The following is a 27,462-nucleotide window of genomic DNA, read 5'->3' on the forward strand; positions in this document are numbered from 1 at the left end:
AGTTCAATACAAGAGGGTTAGGAGGGCCCTGCTCCTTGGAGCATACAATCTAGGAGGGAGGGGCTAGTGGTACAACAGGTAGTAACTGTGGGGAATGGACTGGTTGGAAGAGTAGAAGATTCCAGTATTAGCTGAGGGCAGGATAGGCTTCTCTGAAGAGATAGGTTTTCAGAGATCGCCTAAAAGTGAGCAGAGTAGGCAATAGTCTGCTAAATTGGGGTAGAGAGTTCCAGAGGATGGGGGAAGCTCTGGAGAAGTCCTGGACACGAGCATGGGAAGAGGAGACAAGGGAGCTAGAGAGTAGGAGGTCTTGCGAGGAGCGGAGAGTACGGTTTGGGTGATATTTAGAGACAAGATTGCTGATGTAATTTTGGGCAGAGTTATAAATGTTATTGTTAATGTTTTGAATTTTATCCGTTGGGCAATGGGAAGCCAGTAAAGGGATTGGCAGAGAGGGGTGGCAGATACAGAACGGTTAGTAAGGTGGATGATTCTGGCAGCAGCATTCATGATAGACTGAAGAGGTGATAGCCTGCGATGAGGTAGGCCAAACAGGAGGGAGTTACAATAGTCAAGGCGAGATAGGATTTGTACCTACAACCCTAGTGCTGCCAGGAGGAAGTGCTAGCCACTTAGATACTAGTCAAATGAGATTTTCCATCCCGATCATCAGAAGAATTTTGATGAAATCAATCAGTTTTGCACAAACTAATCAATGACACAGTATATTTGGTTTTGATTATTCATAGATGCAATACTATTGTCAGATTCTGTAAAGAATCATTTAATCAGACCAATACATATATGGCCACCATTACATATATTTTTATGTGTGGACTATGCCCTGGCTCACACTAATGCAGTGTGGTACATCGCATGTGATTCACAGAGGAACCACACCACATCCCTGTGCAAATCACATGCGATGTCTGTGCAGTGCGATTTAAGCCATACATTTTATATGGCTCAAATGGCATCTGCACCAAAAAGGTGCAGGACCCTTTTTTTATCCGCACCTGATTCGCATCGCATGGGTGTTCACACCCATGCAATGCGAATTCTGGTAATCGCACTGCTTTTTGCGATCTGTTTCGGGGTGTCGTTAATCTAACATTGACACTTGTACCAGACTTCATGGACGCTGTGCGATTGCAATGTAATGTGCAAAACGCACACGATTCTCTGTGTTTCCCACACCGCATTAGTGTGAACCAGGGCAAAGGGCTTGTTCACACAGCGCATTCCTGTGAGATTCACATACCATTGGGGTGCAGTGAGGTTTCAGCCCATTCAATTCAATGGGCTGAAATCGTGCCAGACTGCACCAGCATTTCAATAATACCCAGCAACCAGATCACATGGTACTGTAGTGTTGCTGCAGATAGCAAGTGCAGTGCGTTTTTGAATGCGGTGAAGGAACGTGCGCGTGACGAGGGTTTCCTGCATCGTGTTCTGGTGTGAACTGGACCTTATTCTAGGTCACACTTCTACTGCCACATAATCATGCATTTTTCAGTGTGTTTTTATGCAATGTCAAGCTTCATGTGATTTTTTTTTTTGCAAGAGAATGGTTGTTAAGCACAGAACCCTGCCAAACACACACTAAAAACACATATGCATGTATTTTTTATGTGCTGAAATTTTGCTAAAGCCAAAAACACAGTATGCTGTGCCAAAAGAAGCGCCTGCACCTTTTCAAAAATCACACTGTACCATGTTGCAAGCATGTGAACATCCACTCTAGAGAATAACATGATTTCCAATGTCATACATGGCAGCACCATGACAGATGCAAGAGGAATGGCACTAGTGTGAATAAGGCCTTAGAAGAATGCATTGACTTGGAATTTACAATTCAGCACAGATAATACATACAGAAAGTAATACATTTGGATTTCCTTGAAATGAAATTTAACTATCAATAGTAAGGCTTGGTTCACACCGCTGTGCTCCAAAGTTCCAGTGTGACTTTGCATTGCGACTTGATGCAACTTCAATGCGGCTTTTATGTGATGTTGGCAAATCATAACAATACAGAGTATGACACATACTATTGAACTTACAAAACCCTCTGAAGTTGCAGCCAAAGTCACAAAGACAAGACAAAGAAACAAATTCCTTGTGACTTTTGTGATTTCAACATCGCAGTCCATGGCACAAGGAAGATGCAGAAAAGTGGTGCAGGAACTTTTTTTTTTTTTGTCGCTGAGATTTGAGTCGCAGCAATTAAGGTGGCACCCATTGAAATGAATGTGTTTTGACTTGTCATGAGACTTTGTGTTGCACGTCAGGCAAGTCGCAGCAGTGTGAACCAGAGCATAATTTAGTTTTCCTTACCTGTTTCTTTGATTCTTTTCTCACACATTATATAAGAAAAATTCAGATGAGCCTTGGAAAAATAAACAACAAACCTTCTCCACGTGTCAGTCTAATCCCCTGGTTTCATAACCCTCCTGACTGGTGCTTTTTTCATTTGTAGGTGAAACGATTCTGAAATTGTTCAATTCGTCTCTGAAGGTCACATGACACTGACAATCATTAATTATAACACCCAATGTTTCTGTTTCTGATCAAGCTTTTTTTTTTTTGTCTTAACAAGAGCGGAGAGGTCAATTAGACTTCATTAGAAATCGACTTTGCCTGTCTAGGCAAAACCTCAGCCAATCTGTAATGAGGTTATCATCGATCTATGCCTTGTTAGTGGATCCTTTATTGGTGCTCTGCCACACAACGTGACATTAAAAAGCACCTTTCCATCAGGAGCTGAAGACTCCCCCCAATGTTAAAGTGATGTCAAATAAATGTTTGTCACATCTCACTTAACAGAAAGTAAATATAAGCATTCGTATATAGTTATCAGTGGCGGATCAGCAAATGTGTGTCCTTTGCATTCAAGCTGTCATCTTCTGCAATCCAACCAATTTATTTTATCACAGAGTACACTCAGAACTGAACAACTGCCACGAATAAACATAGAAATGGAGCTATGCGCGTCAGACTCCGTTTGTAAAGAACATATTGCTAGACTGACGGGATCACAAACAAATATGCCATACTGAAAAGCAAACTGTCCTGATTAATTATTTAGTTACATAAAAATGAAGATCCTGAAGATCGACAGACATGGTGTTCTTTCTGCAATATTTTGCAGACACGAGGTCTGTGCACAGATATGCACTGTAATAGGAGGAACTTTCAAGCATATTTCCGCTTCTGAAGTCAAATGTACTGTATGGCTGACTGCAAGGTGTTTTGAACAATGTTAGAGTGAGCCTGTCCCAAGTCTGTCCTCATTCACAAACAATGTAAGAAGCCCATCCTCTACATCTTTAACCCCTTGTTAGGACAGATCATATTCAAATCTAGTTATTTGCTCTTCGGAAGTCAAATTTGAGAAAACCCAACATTATGCTAATATATTATGTGTTCCCATTCATAAAGCGTGATCATTTTAAAAAAAGATATCCTACTTTTTAGATCTGGGGTCTCCAAATTTTCTAAACAAAGGGGCAATTTGCTGTCCTCATTTTGGGTGGGGCAGACTGTGGCCTGTGAATAGAAATTGTCCTGGCATCAGAGGGCATAAACAATGCCTCATCTTTGGTATCAGTAGGAGGAATAGTGCCCTAGTGTTGGTGTCAGTGGGAGGAATAGTGCTGCATCATTGGTGTCAGTGGGAGGAATAATGCCCCATTGCCAGTGGGAGGAATAGTGCCCCAATGTCAGTGTCAGTGGGAGGAATAGTACCCCATTGCTGGTGTCAGTGGGAGGAATAGTGTTCCATTGTTGGTGTCAGTGGGAGGAATAGTGCCCAAATGTCAGTGGGAGGAATAGTGCCCCAATGTCAGTGGGAGGAATAGTGCCCCAATGTCAGTGGGAGGAATAGTGCCCCATTGCCGGTGTCAGTGGGAGGAATAGTGCCCCAATGTCAGTGGGAGGAATAGTACCCCATTGCTGGTGTCAGTGGGAGGAATAGTGCCCCAATGTCAGTAGGAGGAATAGTGCCCCATTGCCGGTGTCAGTGGGAGAAATAGTGCCCCAATGTCAGAGGGAGGAATAGTACCCTATTGCTGGTGTCAGTGGGAGGAATAGTGCCCTATTGCTGGTGTCAGTGGGAGGAATAGTGCCCCATCGCTGGTGTCAGTGGGAGGAATAGTTGCCTATTGCTGGTGTCAGTGGGAGGAATAGTGGCCCATCACTGGTGTCAGTGGGAGGAAAATGCCCCATTACTGGTGTCAATGGGAAGAATAGTGCCCTATTATTTGCATATATTATTTATTGGAGAAAGACAAGCAAAGGGCCACATTCGACCTCCGGGCCAAGGTTTGGAGACCACTGTTTTAGATGTTTCTCAAGAGAATGTGTTATGGCTGATTGCAAGGTTTTTTGAACAATATTAGAGTGAGCCTGTCCCAAGTCTGCCCTCATTCACAAACAATATAAGCAGCCAATCATCTACACCTTTAACTGCTTGTTAAGACAGATAGTATTGAAATCTAATTTCCACTTATGTTATGTTAAAATAGTATGTGTTCCCATTCATAAAGCATGCCTAATTTTTTAAAAACATTTCCTGCCTTTTAGATCTGGGGTCTACAAATTTTCTAAACAAAGGGGCAATTTACTGTCCTTCTGATTTTGGGTGAGGCAGACTGTGGCCAGTGAATAGAAATTGTCCTGGCATCAGAGGGCATAAACAATGCCTCATCTTTGGTATCAGTAGGAGGAATAGTGCCCTAGTGTTGGTGTCAGTGGGAGGAACAGTGCTGCATCATTGGTGTCAGTGGGAGAAATAGTGCCCCACTGCCAGTGTCAATGGGAGGAAAATGCCCCATCACTGGTGTCCATGGGAGGAATAGTGTCCCATTATTTGCATATATTATTTTATCAGTGAAAGACAAGCAAAGAGACACATCCGGTCTCTGACCAAGGTCTGGAGACTACTGTTTTAGATGTTTCTCAAGAGAAGGTGTTATGGCTGACTGCAAGTCTGTCTTCATTGCCAAACAAGAAGCCCATCCTCTACACCTTTAACCCCTTGTTAGGACAGATAGTATTCAAATCTAGTTACAATTGATAATGACGATCTGCCTGCACAGTACAGACTGGACTAAGTATGGTAAACATAGCTGCTCAGCCCCCTCAAAACCAAACAGAACTACCTAGGATTTTTCCTTGGTGGAGGATCCAGAACAGAGCATCTAAAAAATGTAAGGTGCAATTTTTTATTTTCTTTTTAAGTTATGCTATGTTACTGGGGACATGTAACAAATTTAAAGTAGCTATTATCCATATTTGGCTGCAAAAATGGAAATACACTTTAAGGACTGTCATGGCCGTCATGGGGCCATACAGCATGCATTAGCATTCACCTTTGTAAATTAAAAAAAAAACTTTCCTGGGACCCCAGCCGCTACATACAGTCACCAAATGACAGCAATTACTAGATGTGGCTGTGTGAGGGTATATGCTAGCACTTAAAACACACACAAACACAGGGTGTCTATGTTCGAGGCATATGTCCATGCACATGCTTTACACAAGTACCATATCATATCCAAACCAGGATAAGAGCTTACAAATTTAGCAGTGACATGATCACTGCGCTGTACATCACCTGTCCATAGAGCAGAACTGTGGGAGGGGCCCAAGAGGCCCACCCACTGAAGAAAATGACAGGAGGGGGCGGAGACAGGACCTGTCACCTTGCACAAGGAGAGAGCAGTAGTGACTGGTCTTCATTACAGGAAACTCCTGCATACAGGACATGGAATTATCACACAGATAAGGAAGCAATAAACAAAGCACACCAAGATTCAGCCTAGGTTCACACTCCTGCGGTGCGGGAAATCCCACACCGCATTCCTGTACAAATCACATGCGATTTGTACGCGGTGCAATTAGAGCTATACATTTTGTATGGCTCTATTCGCACCGCACCAAAAATGTGCAGGACCCTTTTTTGGTCTGCACTAGAATCGGATCGCATAGGTATTCACACTTATGCGATCCGATTCTGCACATCACACTGCGTTTTGTGGACAGATGTCAGGGTGTTGTTAACTTAACATACACACCTGCATCAGTTCGTATGAATGGGGTGCGACTGTGATGTGGTGCGGAATTTGCCGCATCAGTGTGAACCAGGGCTCAAGTAAGAATACACGTGCCTTCTGTATTTAGACAATATTTTTTTTTTGTAATTCCTTTATTTATGGTATTTTACAGTTAAGGCATAATGGACAGAGAAAAATAAAACAACATAGAAATATAAAATGATTACAAAAGAAATGGCAGTATACAGGTCGAACAGACCAAACATCAATGCCATATGGGACAAAGTAGACAAGAACAAATAGAGGACCGCTACATGGTACTAAGCGGACCCTCACAAAAGAAAAAGTAATGGTACACAGACCAACATCCAATTGGACAGGTCACAATAAGATCCAGACCCTTCTGGTTTCCAGAGCCGGGGAGATGAAGCCCTGGCAACAAACTCAAATAACATTTCGAATACAAAAATTATCTCTGTCAATTAGAAGTTAACATTGGGAATTGCGATTGCATAAAGGAGATGTCTAAGAAATAGAGAGGGGAGGGGAAAAGAAAAAGAGAAAAAAAGAAAAATTATTTTCCCCCCTGATGGAAAATTTAGACAATATTTGCTTATCCTGGAGTTCTGCTTTAAAGCATTTTTAAAAAGCCACAGCTAGTAAGCACATCAAGTGATTTCAAATCATTTCGGAGAAGCAGAAAATGAATCGGAATATTTATTGTGTTCAAAGCAGCACCAGGGAGCAAAACCTTGAAAGTGGATATGGCCTGAACTGCTTTACAGAGTAATGATGTGTACTGCTTTGTTCTCATTGTGAGTTAAAGCGCCAAAAAGCACTCAATAGGAGAGAACATATCACTTAATTCTGTATGATAATTTACTACATAATCGAAACAATATGTACCCAGCATTCAGACGAACAAATCATTTGAGAACCCTGACACGCTAGTCCCAGTAGGGTTTTTGAAACCTATTTTTAATTTCACTAAACAGATTAAAGAATAAAGAAAGATGGCTTTGCCTATAAGACTGAGAATTAATTTCACAATGTAATTGCTTGCATGATTTATGGTGACTTTTCTGTAACAGCGCCAACTAGATGGTCAGAGAGAAAATGGCATATTATGTCTTTATCATGTCTTCATTTACAGTGCATTCACAGCCAAAACTTGGGTTTTAGTTTTGGGAACAGCAGGGAAGGGTTACAGCTTAAGGTAGGATGTATTACTTTCTCTGTCCCTATTGGGTAGATTTCTTGTCATTTACTGAGCCAGCATCAACAAGTCACACTACTCTACATCCCATCTACGTGACCAATGCCCATTGTCATCGGAACAAAAAAGTGGTGGAAAATCCACATTTTTACAGTTCTCTTAGGAGATGAGGGGAAATCTTCCAATGGTAACTGAAGGAATGTCTGTGTTCAAATCTAAATAGCACACATATGTAAAACATATGATGTGCTGGAGGGTGTGATCACATGTTAACATACAAGATTCTCAGTTAACCATCTGCACACTGATATACACCCTTACATTTGTCAAGCAAACTTTTGCATATAAATAGGAATTACTGGTTCATATACAGTATTTGGCCAACTGCGTCAAAGTGATCCCTTTATAGCCAATCCCTACTCGACTTTGTAGAATATCAAATACTTACTTGCTGAAACCATACTTTAACAGCTTTTCCGCCACTCTATAGCAGAAATACTGTGGCAAGGCTGTGCAAAATCACGTATATACTTGATTTTGGAATGTCCAGGTAGGGGGGCGTGCGCGCGCCCTATCTGCGCCGCCATTAATGACTTCAGCTGTCGATCACCGGGTCCCAGCTGGTGGTTCCCCGCCAGCACTTGGTGATCACTGAGTATCACTGACAGGGGGAGAGACCTGTATGTAAACAATACAGATCTCTCCCATGTCAGCTCCTGCACATTGCTTTGTATTGCTCTGCATAGCAGAGTTATACAAAGCAATATGCTGACACAGTACAACAAACACACACACACACACAGCAAAACAGCAAACAGTTAACCCGTTGATTGCCCCAGATGTTATCCCCTTCCTGCCCAGTGTCATTAGTACAGTGTCAGTGCTTTTTATTAGCACTGATTACTGTATTAGTGTCACTGGGGATGTCAGTGACAGTCAGTTCCCCCCCAGTGTCAGAATGCCCACCACAGTCCCACAATAAGTTGCTGATTGCTGCCATTACTAGTATAACATTTTTAAAATTAAATTCCATTAAATATACCGCCATTTGTAAACACTATAACTTTCACGTAAACCAATTATAACAGCGTGAGAAGCTTAATTAGTTCCCTGAATAATGGCAACATGGGGTAAAGTGATGCAATTGGAGGAGAGCTACAAACTAGGGTCAGACCTGAAACAGGTCTATTTGCTCTGTTAAAGTGGATGTAAAGGCTCAAGGTTTTTTACCTTAATGCATTCTAAAGGTAAAAAACCTTCTGTAAGCAGTAGCACCCCCTCCACCCCTCCACCCCCCGAAACGTACCTGACCCATATCTCGATTCAGCGATGTGCACAAGAGCCATCCAGGGTCTCTCCCTCCTCACTGTCTCCCGCTACTGTCAATCACAGCCAGTGAGCAAATGAGGAGGGGTGCTTGGGTGCCCCACAGCAGGCTTCTTGCTATGGGGGCACTAGGTAGGAGGGAGGGGCCAGGAGCACTGGCGGGGACCCTGAGAAGAGGAGGATCAAAGCTGCTCTGTGCAAAACCACTGAGCAAAGCAGGCAAGTAACATGTTTTTTATTTTACAAAAAAGGAACGTTTAATATCACTTTAATGTTGCGTATGCCACTTGCAACAGTTCCATTATAATGGTGCAGTTAATTCCCCGGATAGTGCCAATATGGGGCAAACTGATGCCGCTGGAGTACAGCTACAGACTCAGGTCAGTGACCCAGCATAATTCTACTACAGAGTCTGTAGATCTAGGTTTGCAGCTCCCCTCCAACTGTGTCCACATTGGCACAAAATGTGTATGCTATTTACTAGAAGTGAATATTTGGCATTTTGCACAGTAGAGTAAGGAATGGCACAGAGAGGGATCAGTTATGCAGTTGACCAGCTTGAACATGTATTACAATATATGAAAATCAATCTTCCAATGGGGACTGGTGACAACTGTCCAAGAGGGGTCTTCCCTTCACTTTGCAGAGATTTCTCTCAATTGTATTTGGGTCTTTGGTACAGAAATCTCACCAATGGGACTTGGGAAAAAAAATCCCAAAAGGGGTTTAACCATTCTTTACTCTATTCAGAACAAAATAATTGTGGCTATAGATATACTTTACTATAGATATACTTTATTAAGTTTTACCTTGTACTGCCGTGAGGAGTATGAAAAGGCAAAGCACCTTTGACACTTGGAAAAAAATGGATGTCTAGCTTGTTTTTCAGATCCAGATCAGAGTTTAGGAGGATTTTTTTTTTTTGTGGCAATAACTAAGGTGGAATCAGACTAACAAGAGTCTGATCTTGGCATAGTGGCTAAAAGCTAGACATAAAAACATTGCATGGATAATCCTCCGGATTTAATGCTGTGACATACTTCTAGTGTCTGTTTTACTTTTAGGCTTCAGAAATGCATTTGTGTAGACAGATATTTTATTTGAGTAGATATTAGGTGTTTACATTTTCCCTTGCATTATATTAGAATGTTAAACCAGTCATGAAACCCTGATACAAGACCACATACTGTAGATGATCATCATGCTCCCACACCTACTGACATGAAATGGCATGAGATGGTTGTGGACACTGGAGATATCTATAGCGTCTAAAGCAGAGTAAAGCATGGCATCATAAAGAACATGAGTTGTATTTACAGTGTTACCTTAGTTACCGTGCAAAAGCTTACAAATACCTGCTAATCATGCTAGAGAAACTCACCTCATGGAGCTACCTGTGATGGAGTGGCAACACTGCTGCACTGCACCTAGGTTCAAAGTAGGGTTGTCACCCTCATGTAGACTGTCCCTGCTTGCACTACAGAGAGATAAGATATTACAGGGCAGTAGCTATCAGCATTGTTCATAAGCCTGTAGCTTATCAATCAGCACCACATCACACCTAGTCTTGCCCACTGCTTTCTGGTTTGACACTGCCTCTGTTGATGAAACCCTCACACTGTGAGCTACAGTGCCTGGGAGAGGGGAGCATGTGAGACACAAATAAAGGAGACTTTAGCTCACCAAATGGGGTTAAAGGATTTTTACTTTATGAGGCTTGTACACCGCATAGTAACCTGATTTGAGACCTGTTTAGACTGTCATATAGGAGCCTTTAAAGTGGTATTAAACGCAAAAGCAAATATGTATGATATTGCAGCTTACCAATTCTTAGATGCGATGGCTGTATTAGCTTTCTTTTTTGGGCTTTCTCTCCTTTAATTTCAACTGGCGATCCAGCCAGTAAGTCTTTTGTTTTTTAACAGAACTGTCCTGTAAATGTAGCAGAGGGTTGGAGCAAATCATTTACCACTGACAGGAGTCCTTGCAATGATCAGCTTTTAGTTATGTAGAATATATATCCCAAAAGGGAAAACAATCTTACTCTAAATTGTTATAAAGTGTGACCTGGAGGAGTTTAGATTCAATTTGTTAGTGTATCTAAATATGCTAGTACATCTAACACTACCTTCCCTTGAGATTAACTCCCTAGACAAGCTTGCCCCCCTCACTACATGCACAGTCAGGCCCCGACCCTTACAACCTTGGCAAACAGATGACATCAGAGGTCTCAAACAACATAGCCGCGCTCTTGAGCGTCTGTGGCATAAGACTAAGTCTCAGAAAGATTTCAACCAATATAAATCTGCCCTCCAGAAACACGATTCCTCCACACTGCCAAGCAGACTTATTTCATTACTCTCATTAACACCTTCTCATCCAATCCACCGTCAACTTTTCTCTACCTTCAACTCTCTTCTTCATTCTCCACTGCCTCTACTCACTCACTGCCCAGGAGATCACCCATCACTTCAAAAAGAAAATCGATACAATTCGTCAAGAGATTTCCGAAGCGCAGATACCTCCCCTACTTAACACTCCACATCCACAGGGACAATCACTACTTTCCAAATTCACTCCCACTACTATAGACAAGGTTGCTAAACTTTGAGAACTGATAAGCTGCAATAAATTATATTTCTGCTTTTGGGCTAAATACTGCTTTAAATGTACTTTACTGTGTCCCCCCCCCAAAAAAAAAATTCGGCAAGAAAATCTTCTTATTAGTTTATGTATGTGATAACTTTCCTTTTTCTACAGCTTTTCAGTATGAATAAAATACCAGTTGATCCTGCCATCTACTTTCACTTCTTTGTTTCAGGATGTAATAATCTTCGGGATGATCTAGCCTGTGCAACATTAGACACCATGGCGTGCATGCTCACATTATATTAAAAAAGTGATTATGCTTTGCCCTTTCTATCTCCATGCAGCTCGCATAATCATCAAGAACACCTGTTGGAGCGGTTCGATCTGCATGAATGACAGCAGAGGAGCCCCACTGTCATAATAGTGTAGAGCAGAGCAGCTGCATGCTTGTGAGACTGCCCGACAGTACTACATGACATGCTACAACTTATTCTGCCCACCAACTCTGGCCAAGCAGAGCAGAAGAGAGGGTCTGTGATTATATCACCCGCACTAAAGAGATTTAATTATTTGTGTAATTTTTAAGTATTTCTATGGATGTAATGCGTGTAATTGGTGTGCCCAACATACAGGTGCATCTCAATAAATTAGAATATCATCAAAAAGTTAATTTATTTCAGTAATTCAATTCAAAAAGTGTATTTTATATAGATTCATTACACACACAGAGAGATATATTTCAAGCATTTCTTTTTTTAATGTTGATGATTATGGCTTACAGCTAGTGAAAATCCAAAATTCAGTACCTCAGAAAATTAGAATACTACATATGATCAATAAAAAATTTTTAATACAGAAATGTTGGCTTACTGAAAAGTATGTCCATGTACAGTATAGTATTCACTCAATACTTGGTCGGTGCTTCTTTTGCATGAATTACTGCATCAATGTGGCGTAGCATGGAGGCAATCAGCCTGTGGCACTGCTGAGGTGTTATGGAAGCCCATATTGCTTTGATTGCGGTGTTCAGCTCGTCTGTATTGTTGGGTCTGGTGTCTCTCATCTTACTCTTGACAATACCCCACAGATTCTCTATGGGGTTTAGGTCAGGTGAGTTTGCTGGCTAATCAAGCACATTGATACCATGATGAGGTATTGGTACTTTAGGCATTGTGGGCAGGTACCAAGTCCTGCTGGAAAATGAAATCAGCATCTTCATAAAGCTGGTCAGCAGAGGGAAGCATGAAGTGCCCTAGATTTTCCTGGACTTTGGACTTGATAGAACACAGTGGACCAACACCAGCACATGACATGGCTCCCCAAATCATCACGGACTGTGGAAACTTCACACTGAACCTCATGGAACTTGGATTCTGTGCCTCTCCACTCTTCCTCCAGACTCTGGGACCTTGATTTTACTTTCATCCAAAAAAAGGACTTTGGACCACTGAGCTAGAGTCCCGTACTTTTTCTCCTTAGCCCAGGTAATCTGCTTCTGACATTGTCTCTGGTTAAGGAGTGGCTTGACACAAGAAACAGCGACAGTTGTCCATGTCCTGGATATGTCTGTGTCTGGTGGCTCTTGAAGCACTGACGCCAGCCGTAGTCCACTCCTTGTGAATTTCCCACAAATTCTTGAATGGCCATCACAATCCTCTCAAGGCTGCGGTTTTTCTTTTCCTTCCATTCAGCTTTCCATTAATATGCTTGGATACAGCACTCCGGGAACATTCAGCTTCTTTAGCAATGACCTTTTGTGACTTACCCTCCTTGTGGAGGGTGTCAGGGACTGTCTTCTGGACAACTGTCAAGTCAGCAGTCTTCCCCATGGTTGTGTAACCTACTGAACCAGACTGAGAGACCATTTAAAGGTTCAGGAAACTTTTATGGGTGTTTTGGATTAATTAGCTGATTAGAGTGTGACACCCTGAGTCTACAATATTGAACTTTGTCACAATATTCTAATTTTCTGAGATACTGAATTTTGGGTTTTTACTAGCTGTAAGTCATAATCATCAAAATTAAAAAAAAGAAATGCTTTAAATATATCACTCTGTGTGTAATGAATCTATATAATATATGAGTTTCACTTTTTGAATTGAATTACTGAAATAAATGAACTTTTTGATGATATTCTAATTTATTGAGATGCACCTGTATATACCAAGAACGATACATAAGGGCTTACTAAAACGTTAAGTACATATAACACTTACAGGTATATCACTGTTTTCCTCCTTACTGGTTTGCAGTAGACTCTTCTTCTGAAAGAGTGTGTGAAAAAATAGCCCAATTATTTCAGCAGAACCACATGAGAAGAAAGATGTATGGCACAGAGTGATCTGAGTAGGTTGCAGTCCCTTCTATAAGATCTGAGTCTTCATATAACTCAGATTAAAGCGACCCTGTCAGAGTGCCCTATAATAAGGTCTATGGTCTCCATCAATCTCTTCGAAATTTCCACTTCCGGAAGTATTTCATGCTGGTCTCCACTGCTGAGCTGGGGTTCCATCTAGAGGCCCCTACATTACTGCTGTGTCCGTAGTGACATAAAAGGTTGAGAGAGAGAACCACTGAACTTGATAAAACTCTGGTCAGGGTTGCAGAAAATCCTAAGGCATGGTATCCTGCAGTATAAGAGCTTTTCTCTCCATGCAAATACTGCAGCCTTCAATAGTCTCTTAAGTATTCAACACTTCCGGAAGTGTTAGATGCCCATGTCCCCTACTGAGTTCCATCCTCTGATCCCTACATTGTTGCTATGTCCTGTACTGATGTAGGGGTCAGAGGATAAAACCATGTCACACAGTGGAGGATACAGTCATCCAACACTCATGGAAATGCCCCACTCTGTAGAAATTGATGGAGGATGTAGCACTGAAGGTCAGAGAAAAGAGCCACCAGGGAGGACAGTATAAGATGTCTTCTACAGCAAGACTACTTTAGGATTTCCTGCTACCCTAACAGGACTCTTAAGATAATTAGATGGCATTTCTGGCTTTAGCTCAGTTCCGGTGTTTCTCAGATAGCATTAGCTGACTGCACTATTGCCTGAAGTCGCAGCTTTAAAAACTCGAAATAGACAAAAGGAACATAATTAGTCTAGAAATAATTGCACTGGCTACGGAATATTACAACGGGACTTCACAAAAGTTCCTGTAGAGTCTTTATTATTCCCTCCTGCTACTGTAAGAAAATTGTGTTTAAACTACTAAGCAAACACAATGAAGTTTAAAACAGCTTACTATGCAAATAAACTTCTCTGCACATGTTAGTCTCTCAGTGCTGGTCTTATGTAAGTCATACATGAAGGCAACATAAGCGTGAGTAAGGTTTATAAATATTAACTTTGCACCCAGTTCATCCAGGAGTGGTTTTATTTACTAAAGGTGTTTACAGACTTTGAGAAAGTTTGTCCAATTTGGCTGTTTCTGGTGGAATCAGAAAGGTTTGTAGGTACCTCCATGACACTGGCAGAGTCTACCTGGGGGAAAGCTGAAGGTTTTTTTTTCAGGCCAATCACTACTGTTCCCCTAGGTAGACAGGTGCAAACAGTAGTGCACACTCACACCTTCCTATGCATACACGAGACATCACCAGATGAGAATTTGCATGTTTACAGCAAGATGTTTCAATGTAAAGATAGTTCTAGTACAGGCTCCTACATATACAACTGGCCACGGTCTAATATTTGTAGACAGCTTAAATCCTAACTCCAGGTTTCTGTGAACTTTAAATAGTTAATTTGGACCAAAGTGGTGATCAAATACCACCAAAAGAAAGCTCTATTTGTGGGGAACGAAATGAAGAAATTTCATTTATGTACAGCATTGTATGACCGTACAATTGTCGGATAAAGTAACGCAACGCTGTACCGCACAAAAATGGCCTGGTCAGGATGGGGGGATAAATCTGGAGGGCAAGTGGTTAAGGACCAGTGTCAACAGGGTTTTGTTTGCTTCAGAACTGCTTCTTCCCCAATATATGTCTTAGGCTTATGAGGCTTATTTAGGATCTGTAGAACAAAGACTTACAAAGAAATATACCAACATCGCTCATGCTTTTTAAAAGGAGTGAAGAATGTCCAAAATTCATGTACTTGTCTAGAACTTGCACTTGAATTTTGCACACGCTGCACGAATGCACTAGAGACACTTTCCCAAAATCTGTCTGAGCCAGTTTTTCTGTCTGTACGGCAAAAGAGAGTTTGTCTTAATTAGTTTCGTGTTTGAATATGACACATTCAATGCGACACAATGGGGTTGATTTACTAAAGGCAAATAGTCTGTGAACTGCAGGTGCAGCTGCTCTAGATCTGAGGGTAAGCTCTGTTGATTTCTATCATCCAATCACGTGCAAGCAAAAATGCTGTTTTTTATTTTCTTTGCATGTGATTGTATTCTTTACAAAGTGAAGCTTTACCTCATTTACTAATCTCTGGAGTGACTGCACTTGCAGTGCACAGTATACAGTATTTGCCTTTAGTAAGTCAACTGGCACATTTTGAGAACTACTTGAATTTGGTGCATGAGTCGCTGACAGAACCGAAAGTGTTGCAAATGCTTCATGAATTTGGCTCAATTCATTAACAAGAGGGATTAATGCCAGAAAAGAGGCACAGCTGCTTTATTGAATTCCCCACCAGGTGTGAGAGAGGAATGGGGTGGGTATATGGGCAAGCAGTATGCACAAGAGAGGAGAGCTGAGGGTATATAAGGTGGATAAGTATGTGCTGGAGACTAGTGGGGATTGTAGGATGGTGGGCATTATGTGCAGGAGAGGAGAGTAGATAGCACAGCCAGAGAGAGAGAGAGAGAAAGAAAAAAATGCTACACTTAAAATATTAATATAAAAAAGTAACATACATTACATTAACTGCTTGCCCGCCAAACTACAGTAGAAATACTGTTACAGGGCAGCAGGGCTGCGCAAAATCACATATATATACGTGATTTACATTTCTGAGTAGGGGGGGCGCATTCCCCACTGGCACTCGGGAATTGTCGGGGAAAGCTGACAGGGGAGAGACCTGTGTGTAAACAACACATGTCTCTCTTCTGTCAGCAAGGATATGCTGCTTTGTATTTCTCTGCACAACAGAGAAATACAATACAGTATGTCTCCATTGTAAAACAGCACTTAATGTGAAACACACACAGCACACAGTTAACCCTTTCATCGCGCCAGCTGTTAACCTCTTCCTGCCCAGTGTCATTAGTACAGTGTCCGTGCATTTTATTAGCACTGATCACTGTATTAGTGTCACTGGGCATGTCAGTGGCAGTTAGTCAGTTCCCACCCATTGTTATAATGCCCACCGTAGTCCTGCTATAAGTCACTGATCGCCGCCATTACTAGTATAAAAAAAAATAAAAATAAAAATTCCAGTATATATACCACCATTTGTAGGCACTATAACTTTCATGTAAACCAAATTAATTTACAAGTATTGGGACTTTTTTTTTTTTTTTTTTTTAGCAAAGACATGTAGCAAAATAAATTTTGGCCTAAATTTATGACAACATTTGATTTTTAAAATGTTTTTATTGGATATGTTTTATAGCAGGAAGTCACAAATATTGTTTATTTTAATCAAAATTGTCGGTCTTTTTGTTTATAGCACAAAAAATAAAAAACGCACAGGTGATCAAATACCACCAAAAGAAAGCTCTATTTGTGAGGAAAAAAAGGACACAAATGTCATTTATGTACAGTGTTGTATGATTGGACAACTGTAGTTAAAGTAACACAGCGCCGTATCGCAAAAAATGGCCTGGTCAGGAAGGGGGGTAGATCCTCTGGAGGGCAAGTGGTTAAAATTTTAAGTGCAGCAATCCTATCCCCGCTTTTTCTATATATAGCCTGATTGCTTTGCCGATGTGCACCTCATCCCTTTGTGATGTTTTTCACATATTTTACATTATATATATATATATATATATATATATATATATACTGTATATATATATATATATATATAAGCATAAAGCAAATGATTGGATCTGAAATGCACCAGATAGTTACAGCATCATCAAAATACATAAATGAGGAAGAAAGATAAAAAAAAAATAATTTGATTTTGCAACATGAAATGAAACTGTTATTTCAAGTTAGCTAATGATGACACAGCATTACGATGACCATTTAAAGTAGAACTGCAACCACCGAGAAATACCATGAAAATATAATCTTACATCTAATTCAATGTCTAAACATGTAAAAAAAAGTCATGGTCCATTAGGTGTCTTGTATTCCCCACATAATCAAAATTGTTTCCCCTTTCTTTGCATGCTGGATGCCATTGTTACTGCTGGCAGCGTTCCTCTTCCAGGGAAAGGAGGCCTGCTCAAAGAATGTGTTTAAATGTAATTGCAATGACAACTAAAGTGTTGTTTGTTGCTATAGCAGTTGTGACATCCATTAGAACGCAAGCCTTGGCGCCATACTGACTATTCATGTTACAACAGTCATGTACCTTGATGGGATCACTCATTGCAATTTAGTGCTGTTGCCTTTTGCAAATTTACAGAATCTTTGGGACATTTACCAGTCCAGTCTCAAGTTGACCAGGAACTCAGGTGTTTACCTGTTAAGGGATCACCAAATGCTGCCGATTCGCTATTGAATCACCCTGGAATTGCACTTTCCACCAAATCTGTAGCATTTGCCAACGGCCATTGATTGGCCACTATGCTCCCCTGCTATGTTCTGCACTGTTCAAATCTGGTGCCTACTGGAATGCACAGTCATACAACTGATTTAACAGGAAAGTGAAAGCAGGTCTATGGAAAAGGAGTTTGCTAGTACAATGTCTTTTGGACAGCATATCTATTTTTGTTTAATTATACTTTGAATATTATACCCTTAGTACAGGGTTCTCCAAACATTTTAGGGGGGGCAGACTGTGGCCAGAGGGGGTAGATACCCCAGCTTCAGTGGAAGTAAACAATGTCCCATCATTGGTTTTAGTGGGAGGAATAGTGCCCTTTCATTGATGTCATTGGCAGGAATAATGCTCCATCATTAGTATCTGTGGGAGGAATAGTGCCCCATCATTAGTATCTGTGGGAGGAATAGTGCCCCATCATGTGTGTCACTGGGAGAAATAATGCCCCATTGTTACTGTCAATGGGAGAAATAGTGCCCTATCATTGGCGTCAGTGAGAGGAATAGTTTTATTGTTGGTGTCAATGGGAGGAATGGTACCCCATCATTGGTGTCAGTGGGAAGAACAGTGCCCCAAGGGCCAGAAAAGGGCAAGCAAGGGAGCCACAGTTTGGAGACCAAGCAGCCACCATTATGACATTGTGCTTTTAATCCACAAATACCTCTGCTGCATTCTATTAGTTAATATTGCACAGGTATTGCATAACTTGGTTATTTTGCATAATCTGTACAGGATAATTTCACAGATCGATATACTGCGCTTCTGGCAATTTTGTTTCCTTCCAACTAAGACTGTAATAAAAACTGATCTCCATCACAACCATCAAGTTTCCTGCAGCTGCCACATTGACACATTGATGGGTAGGGCTGGATTTCCATTACTGGAAGGTAAGGCATACACCTTTGGTGCTCTAAACAAAACCTCTGTGCTAAGTAACCTCTTTACACAGGACATGTTCATGTTTTATTGGTCATAACCCAGCTTAGTATACTGGAATAGATAACACACTTTCGGGTGTGAGGGACAGCACCAAAGAAGCTGCATGCTAAAAGGGAATGTGCTGCTAAAGTATACAAACAATTTCAACTTAGTACAGTATAATGTGCTACCATAATGTAGTACATGTAGTATAATCAGACTGTAGAAAAAAAAAAAATTATTTCAGCAAAATCTTCCCAACCAGCCTGGAAAGCACAGGGAGGTTTGGTCTGCAAAGCACTGGATCCTTGCTGAAGGATTTTTGCTATGAAGGATTTCGACCCCTCACTGAAAATGGAGCGTATAAATAAACAACTCATTCATTTTTGTCCAATCACTAATGGGAAGACAGGTGTGCCTGAAAGTACGCCTAAACATTGATGACTTTATGTTACCATTGTAGATACTACAATCAAAATTAAAGCCAGAACCATTAATTCAATCTAAGTGCCACAGTGCAATCGCATAATCACATGAATCAGATGCAGGCACTGTTTGAGTATTCTGAACGTTATCGCCACCGCTTGATAGACTACAATAGCCCACAGTGGGAGATTCCTTCATCCACGCTGTTAATGTGGATGGAGGAATATGTTTGATGTATTCTGTTCAGTTTGCAGGCTGAATGAAATAAATCTATATGTGTATGGCCAGCTGTGGAATGGAAAGCAGATGCCTAGAACAAGTGGTTGTAAAGGCTGAAGTTTTTTTCTGAAAAAAACCTTCAGTGTGCAATTTTCCCCCCTAACACTTACCTGAACCCAACCTCAATCCAGAGAGGTGCACCAGAGCAGTGGCTCTCCTGGGTCTCTCCCTCCAGATTTGGTGGAGACACAGCACATTGGCTCCCACTACTGTCAATCACAGCCAGTGAGGAGGGTGCAGGGCCGTACCGTGCTCTGTGTGTCTTATGGACATGCATAGGCGGCTCAGGAGTGAGCATGCAAGAGTGCCCCCAGAGCAAGTGGGGGCAGTCAGCAAGTGGGAGGAGCCAGGAGCACCATAGAGAGACACGAGAAGAGGAGGATCTGGGTTGCTCTGTGCAAAACCATTGCTCAGAGCAGGTAAGTATGACATGGTTATTTAAAAAAAATAACCCTTTAGTATCACTTTAAGGACCAGAAATATGACAAAACATTTAATGGTATTTTAATGATCAGTTTGAAAAAATTTAATTCATACAAATAAAACACTATTAACATTTCCACGTCCCTAGCAGTCAGAGATGCGAGAATATAAAGTTCCACCTTTAAGGTTTGTTATACACCTTCATTCTCACCCCTCGGTGATGGAATGTGTGCTGTTATTTACCTGTATTCTATTCCTGTCAGAGAAGAAATACCAGCTCAGTGTCAAGCTTGAAGGCCCCATACACAGGCTGGCTTGACACTTGAGAGCTCAGGGCTGAAAACTGACAATCTGGAGGAGGGCTACACTGTCTGATAACAAAGCCTTTGAATTCCTTTCATATAATGCTGACAAGTGCAACATCTTTGACATTTGACAGTTTAATTGTCTGATTTTAGACCTGTGCTCAGGAAGTTAGGACATCTTTACACCCTAACACTTCTGCTCTGATAGGAAAAAAAATGCAAGTAAATACAAAAAATAAGTAATCTCTTAGAAGCAAGGCTCCATAGCAATTAAAAGCAGATCCAGATTGTTAGAGATGCACACTGGTAAACGGATCTATACAGGGAGTCCCAGAAGACAGCAGCAGAAGGAATGATATACTCACAGAGTCATAGGCAGTTAAAATCCTCTTCATAACCTCTGGCACTGTGCCTTGTAGCTCCATGGTTGGGTACTGATCATTGAGGTTCATAACTACCACGGGAGTGTTGTCAGGTCCAGCTAGGCGGGTTGACAAGGCCATGATACACTGCATAAGATTAGCTACAGGAGACAGTCCACACAGCTCTTTGAATGATACTACTGCATTCTGTAGGCATAAAAACAACATAAAATCTCATTAGGTGTTGGAAAATAAACTATAGATGGCTTACATAGAAAAATGTCATTATATGCATGTATTCACTGTCAAAGCTACTGTTAGAAATCACAGGGCCTCATACAGCCAACCTGACAGCTCCCCCCCCCCAATAAAAAACCCAGTTTATTATGCTTCAGTTATGAACGAACACAGTTAATGATCGGTAGCAATCACTCATTGTGTTCAGGAAGGGGCTGGTAAATGTGATATATTCCCTCCACTCTCCATTCTGAAGGATCCTGCTGTGTGCTTGCAGCTGCCGATGGAAAGGAGAGGAGGGAAGCTGGCAGCACTGCGTGGGTGGGAGGCACACAGAGGGGCATGGGCAGCAGAGGGAAACATATGGTGCACAGGGAGGGCGATCTGTGAGGCGGGGGCAAATTACTTAACATGATCCCCTGTATGGCTCTCTCTGCAGCAGCTAAAAGCCAGCAGGAGGGAGAGGTAAAGAAGCCAGCTTTCAGCTTTTGCAGAGAAAGCCATACAAGGGATCGGTTCCAGTAATAAACCCCCCCGCCCCTCCGCAGTGCCAATCACCCTCCCTGCCCACATCCGATCCACCCACCTGCCTGAACCCCCCTGCAGGCCTGGGCCCCGTACAGGACTGGTGGTACCCCCCTTATCCATGGACCTGTTCACTGTGCATCATGTAATAAAATGCTTTGGCCCTATTTCTACAAAATAGTAACATTCAGGTTAGGAGGGTTTTTGTACTTTACCTCTAGATTTTCCCAATGTTATGAAACACTTCACTTTGTACAATCTCTGTCTTCTTAATTTGCCTTCTAAACAGTAAAAAAAATAGTTATGGATTTCTTCTAACGTTACCTTTTTCTTCACTCGGAATTGCTATTTGTGTATTTTCTACATCGAGGCAGTGGTGTATTTAGGTTTCGTGCTGCCCTAGGCAACACAAAAATACCCCCCCACCGAGACACCCTGACACCATCCAACACCCCCCTCCCCCACGAAGAGTGCCTGACATTGACCAACAACACCCCAGCCCCCCCCCCCCCCACCCGAGATAGCCTTCCGTTACCACTGCCCCCCATACACTGGCAACTCCCCTCACCCCGGCGAGAGAGAAGCATATACCATCAAGCAGCCCACAGCCCCTCTCAGATCCCACCTGGTCCCCATGCTTTGTGTGTCTTCTTCCATCCCTTCTTTAGAGGGCGGCGCTGCCCCCCTGAAAAATGCTGCTGCCCCCCTAGGCAAATGCCTTGTTTGCCTTGTGATAAATATGCCCCTGCATGGAGGCAAATGGTTAGCTTGACACGGGGCAAGATGGATCAAAGATCTGCCTCTGCCTCATTCAGACAGCTACTAAGGTGCAGAGCAATACTGTTATTTAACTTCTTATAGATTTTATTCAATCCATATTCTGCTTGGGAGTGACTTTTATCACATTACGACATTGATTCATGCCATGCAAGACCAAACGTAAAATAATTGGTTAAGGTCAATTCCTAGGCTGCAGAAGACAATGCCAATGAGCTACCTGATGTGTAAAAGATCTAAAATCTTGATATAGTTACCTTTACAAAAATAAAGGCTGCAGTACTTATTCATAAGTGCATGCTCAGTTACAGTTTTGTCTTTGTCCCCCTGCAAAGTCGCACAAATACCTGTTAGACTTGCCAGTAATGAAGTATAGAAGAACTAAAAAATAAATAAATGCGGAGGAAGCTAACAACTCATATCAAGAATTGTTCGTTGTTCGCATCCTTGAACACAGTAAAACTAAAGAGCAAAAAGAAAGGTAGTTGAAGGATGACCACCAAGCTAACAGAAAAATAGCACTTAAAGTCAATATTACAAACATCACAATGACCATCATAAAAACACAGAATATGTTGCCGGTCATGTCCTAATTCCAACACAAGTCTAAGTGTTTTGCAGATTATCAGCTTCCTCAGGTCAACAGCTGTGTTTTAGGACAGATATACAATACACAAAGTAATCCATCTTTTCTTTTTTCTTGGTTATTCATATGTAGTGTTGATTTTTTATACATGTTATTGTATACTTTTCATTTTTGGAGATGTAATAATACAAATATTTGTGTTTTTACCATAGATGGATTATTTTGTCTATTGTATGTCTGTCCTAAAACACAGCTGTATTCCTGAAGAAGCAGATCACCTGCAAAACGCGTAGGCTTGTGTTGGAATGTGATGTTTTAATAGATATGTTTGTAATAAATAATGATTTGAAGTGATATTTTTCTGTTAGCCTGGTGGTCATCCTTGAACTGTCTGCCAGTATTGTCCACCTATACACTTTACTGTGATGGTGTGGCAATAACTTTCATGTAGGCTGTACCACATCTAGTTTTGTCTACCGATTTCTGTATTTACAGCACTGCCTCTGCTGCCAAAATCTTTCCATTGTGAGCTGCAGTGTCTGGGAGGGGAAGTATGTGAGACACAAATAAAGGTGATTTGGGCCAGTCAAAGGAGGTAAATGAAGTTTTTGTTTACTTTATGTGGCTTGCGCTTCACATAGTAATTGGATGTAATACTTGTTTAGACTGTCATATGGGAGCCTTTAGCATTACTTTAGCTCGCCTTGATGCCAAGAGGCCGCATATTTGTGTACACAATATAAACAAATATGTGCCAGGAGCGCGCGCCCTTTGTGCTCCTGACACATTTACCGACACATCACAGAAAGGTCCCGAATGTTACGCGATCGGGAGCTTTCCAACCATGTGACCGCTGTGACAGACAATTATGGCAGTCACTTGACCCTAAACCCTGCCCTGCCTCCCGGCGTCACAAACCCTTTTAAAGGGTCGGGAGACGCCAGCACCAAGGGGTTAATAATATGTACATTATAATATGAAAATTTACACTATAAAGTGTTTAAAAACATAAAAGCAAAAATGGACACTAGACACAATTACTAATGCTATCCAGACAAAATGTAGAAGCGACAGATACTTAGGAAGTCGTGCTGCAAAGGCAGAGGGCCAATCATTGCTGCCTTGTAGAAAAACAAACAAAAACTGTAGGGAAAAATGTTACTGGCATTTCTGAGAGTTTAGACCCTATGCCCACTCAAAATGGATGCATCAATTCTAGAAAAAAAAATGTATTTAAGTTTTGATTACAGTGTGGATGGGGTAGTATTTGTGCCAGGTTTTAATTATTGTTTTGCCTAATATAGGAAAATATCCCATCACTTCCAGCACATATGGCACCAGGACAAAAAAATGCAAACTGCAGACAAAAATGTCTCTCTCTGCTAAAACAAAAAACTAGACAAACAAAAATAGGTTTTCTTTTTTTTGAGGTTTCGATACCCATTGAAGAGATTTTCATATCACTTCCTGAACCTGTCACATTCTGGTCATTGAGAGAGGAAGTAGCAGGAAATTTTTCTAATGGGGTCACAGCAATAGAAACCTCAATAAAGTTTTGATTTCCGTACTCTAAACAAAAAATGTTTTGGTTGGGGTTTGGCATCAAAGTCCAGTGAGTTGAGTAAAACAATGGAATATCTTTTAGTCCCCTTTAGTTAAACTCAGAACACGCTGATGGTTGCTGCTTACTTTCCAACCAGCCTCATCCACAGTATTAAGTTCACCTGGAAGCAGAGTATCAGCTTTGCAATGAGAAGTCAATAATCACTCAAGCATGCATGTCCAAGGGGATTAAGCCGATATCCTAAATTGGATTGCAGACCCAATAGTCACTTAATGGAACAGCGTCTGAACAGAAAATTGCATTGGCCAAACATAAACAAGCTGCTCAGTTTCAAGAACACGAGTGCCCGTAGGACATGTAAAAGTAAATCTTTTAACTAAATGGCAACAGAGCAGATCTTTGAAGGATGGTGCACAAGTCAATTAAAATTAGGACTGCCAGAGGGAATAACTGCGTCAAAAGTGATGAGACCGCACCAAATAAACTTTGACGGAATGTTTATTTGTAAAGTGTAGGACAGTGCCATGTCCTGTACAGGGTCTGGGGAAACAGTACAACTCATGGCACAGAAGCCCTTTGCCATTTCCTTTTTAATCATTACAGATAAATATCAGCAGTCTAACGCAACTCAGCACAGAATACATCCACAAACAGAACCTGTTACTATAGCTACTTCGTGTACCAAAGTACAGCAAACGAGAGCACAGATCATCAGTAGTTCATCATTGTTCAAACTTCCTTAAAGTGATTGTAAAAAGCAGATTTTTACAAAAATAACAAATATGACAAATGTACCTGCTCTGTGCAGTTGTTCTCGAGTCCCCCGACGATGCTCTAGGCCCCTCCCTACTGCCAAGTGCCCCCATAGCAAGCAGCTTGCTATGGGGGCCCCTGAGCAGGCCTGCTCCCAAGTTGCTGCTCTGTGTTTACATTCACACACAGATGCGGTTCAGCCCTGCCCAGACTCTCTCCTTATTGGCTCACTGGCTGTGATTGACAATAGCAGGAGCCAATAGCTCCTGCTGCTGTCTCAGCCAAAAAGGATGGAGAGACCCAGGAGAGCCGAGGCTCTTCTGTACATTGCTGGATCAAGATGGGGCTCAGGTATTGGGGGGGGGGTGCTGCACACAGAAGGTTTTTGTCATTCATGCATAGCATTTATGAAGGTAAAAAAAAAACTTGACCCTTTACAACCACTTTCTTAAAAGAAGTCTCATTTAAGTTTTTATTCTGTTCTGTTCCCAAAGGGACAAAGTATATGTGGTACTTTATCCCATCTTTCTATGTGCGGTCTAAAGCTGGTCACACATGGCTCAGTTTTCAGACTGAGCAGAAAAAAAAAAATGAACCGATTCCCCTGTCCACCACTCAATCAAGGTGGATGGGGGAATCCCCCCACTGTGTCAATTCTGATTTTGCAGGAGTCAGCTGGACGGTCAACCAATAGGCTTCAGTGCTGAGTAAACTAAAGTTTTCCAACAAGCACATTAGTGAGTAGCTGATCAGTAGATCTATGGATCTCTGCTCTTGAACAGGACTGGTCATGGATAAATCGAAATTTGTCTGGCCCTTGTTGAACAGGCCACATTTCAATCCATCTATAGCCAGCTCAAGGTGAGTTCAGATAGGGTACTGCTCTTCCCTCCATGACCATCCGACAACACAGATGGCAAGGAGATGACTGCTTTGACAGATGGCATTTTTCTCCATCTGCAAGAACTTGCTCGAGACAAATGTCTCAAGTGGAATGCAGAAGGGAGGAGCTTGTCAACTAAAATGTTTCAGTAAAACAGGCAAGTGCCTGGAGATGGAGCTTTGCTAGGACTGTGTTCAAATCTAGTTTAAAACTGATAATGAGATTTGCCATCACAGTACAGACAGGGTTAATTATGGTAAATATTAACTCCCCTGCCCCTCCTTAAAAATATGTACACCTAACATTTCATATTTCTGATAAGTGCCTGCTGTAATATGTACTTGTATGAAAAAGTGTCCGGTTCTCTTTGTATTTCTTGCTTCCTTTGTGTGCAATCCCTGATGTCCCGGTCAGTCCTTTTGCTTTTCCTTTTAAAAACCAACTACACAATGAAAGCACATTGTGGTCGGTTTTCTAGCTGTGCTGAGAACTCAGCCTGCTCTCCTCTAGTGATAAGACTTGTGTTGACCCTCCCCCCACCTACACAGTCATTCATTGGGAAGATCAGTATGCTGCTGTTTTTCCTTCTTAAGCTCCTTATGCAGCTGAGAACAGAGGGAATGTGAACACTTTTAAAAAAGGGGGAAAAAGCTATTTATGTTTTTATATGTTTACACAAATGTGTTGCCTTTTATTTCTATTTTAAACTTACTGGGTTGTTTTACAAGGTGAGGGTTTACATTTATTTTAATACTACATGGCAGAGGAAACTTCAGAATTGGGGTTTTCAGAAAATGTAAGCAGCGAGTTCTCATTTGTTTATAGCTATGCTATGTGAATGAGAACACAGGACAAATATAAAGTAGGTGTTATCCTAATTTGGCTGCAAACGTTGATATACCCATTAAAGTGGTTGTAAATCCAAGACTTGAAATATGATGAAAACACATCATTCTATAGTGTGTACTTGTCTCTATCCAAAGCACTGGTGTGATTCCTCTGTGCTGTGTTTTTCCTCTGTCATCTGCATGTGTCACTTCTGATAGCTTTCCCAACTCCAAGAGATAATTGGTGATGGGGGAGGAGAGCTCCATCACACAGTCTGTGACTGTGCATGTTTCATTGTACTGTGAGGAAGGAGGGGTGCCCCTTCCCTCCAATCAGCGCTCAGAGCTCTCCTCACTGAGCTCTGCAGTGTGAGACTTCAGATCCCCCCCCCCCCTCGTGTTTTGGAAGGCTATAGAAGAGAGACGGCTACAGATAAACAAGTACAACTTATGTTGCTCATTTCTGTGTGTCACCCGAGACACGTCTTTTCACTGGGTATATGTAAGGCTTTATAACCACTTTAAAGCAGAACTAAAGGCAAAATTTTTTCCACTTTGGATAGCATAAGGGAGGGTTATAACCTTAGTTGTTTTTTTGCTGTGTTCGATTAGGGAGATTTCCCATCATATCCTTTCCCATAGTTAAAAAAGGAAGCAAGGGGAAATTCATCCAAAGTGAGGGCATCCCTGGTTGTCTCCAGAACTGGAGCCTGGTTTGGAAGATTTTCTCTCTATTCCTGTTT

General features: G+C 41.5%; 1 protein-coding gene across 1 annotated transcript in view; it reads right to left on the reverse strand.

Annotated features, from left to right (window-relative positions):
- Nucleotides 1-27,462, reverse strand: part of PLCL2 (phospholipase C like 2) — a 279,318-nt gene that overhangs the window by 57,679 nt on the left and 194,177 nt on the right. The window contains exon 4 of the mRNA XM_089692224.1: nt 20,571-20,774. Coding sequence (XP_089548350.1) covers nt 20,571-20,774 — 204 coding nt within the window. The remainder of the gene's footprint in view (nt 1-20,570; nt 20,775-27,462) is intronic.

Source organism: Staurois parvus, unplaced genomic scaffold (genome assembly GCF_062004578.1).
Source record: "Staurois parvus isolate SC_StPar_1 unplaced genomic scaffold, SC_StPar_1.0 ptg000579l, whole genome shotgun sequence".
Lineage (NCBI taxonomy): Eukaryota > Metazoa > Chordata > Amphibia > Anura > Ranidae > Staurois > Staurois parvus.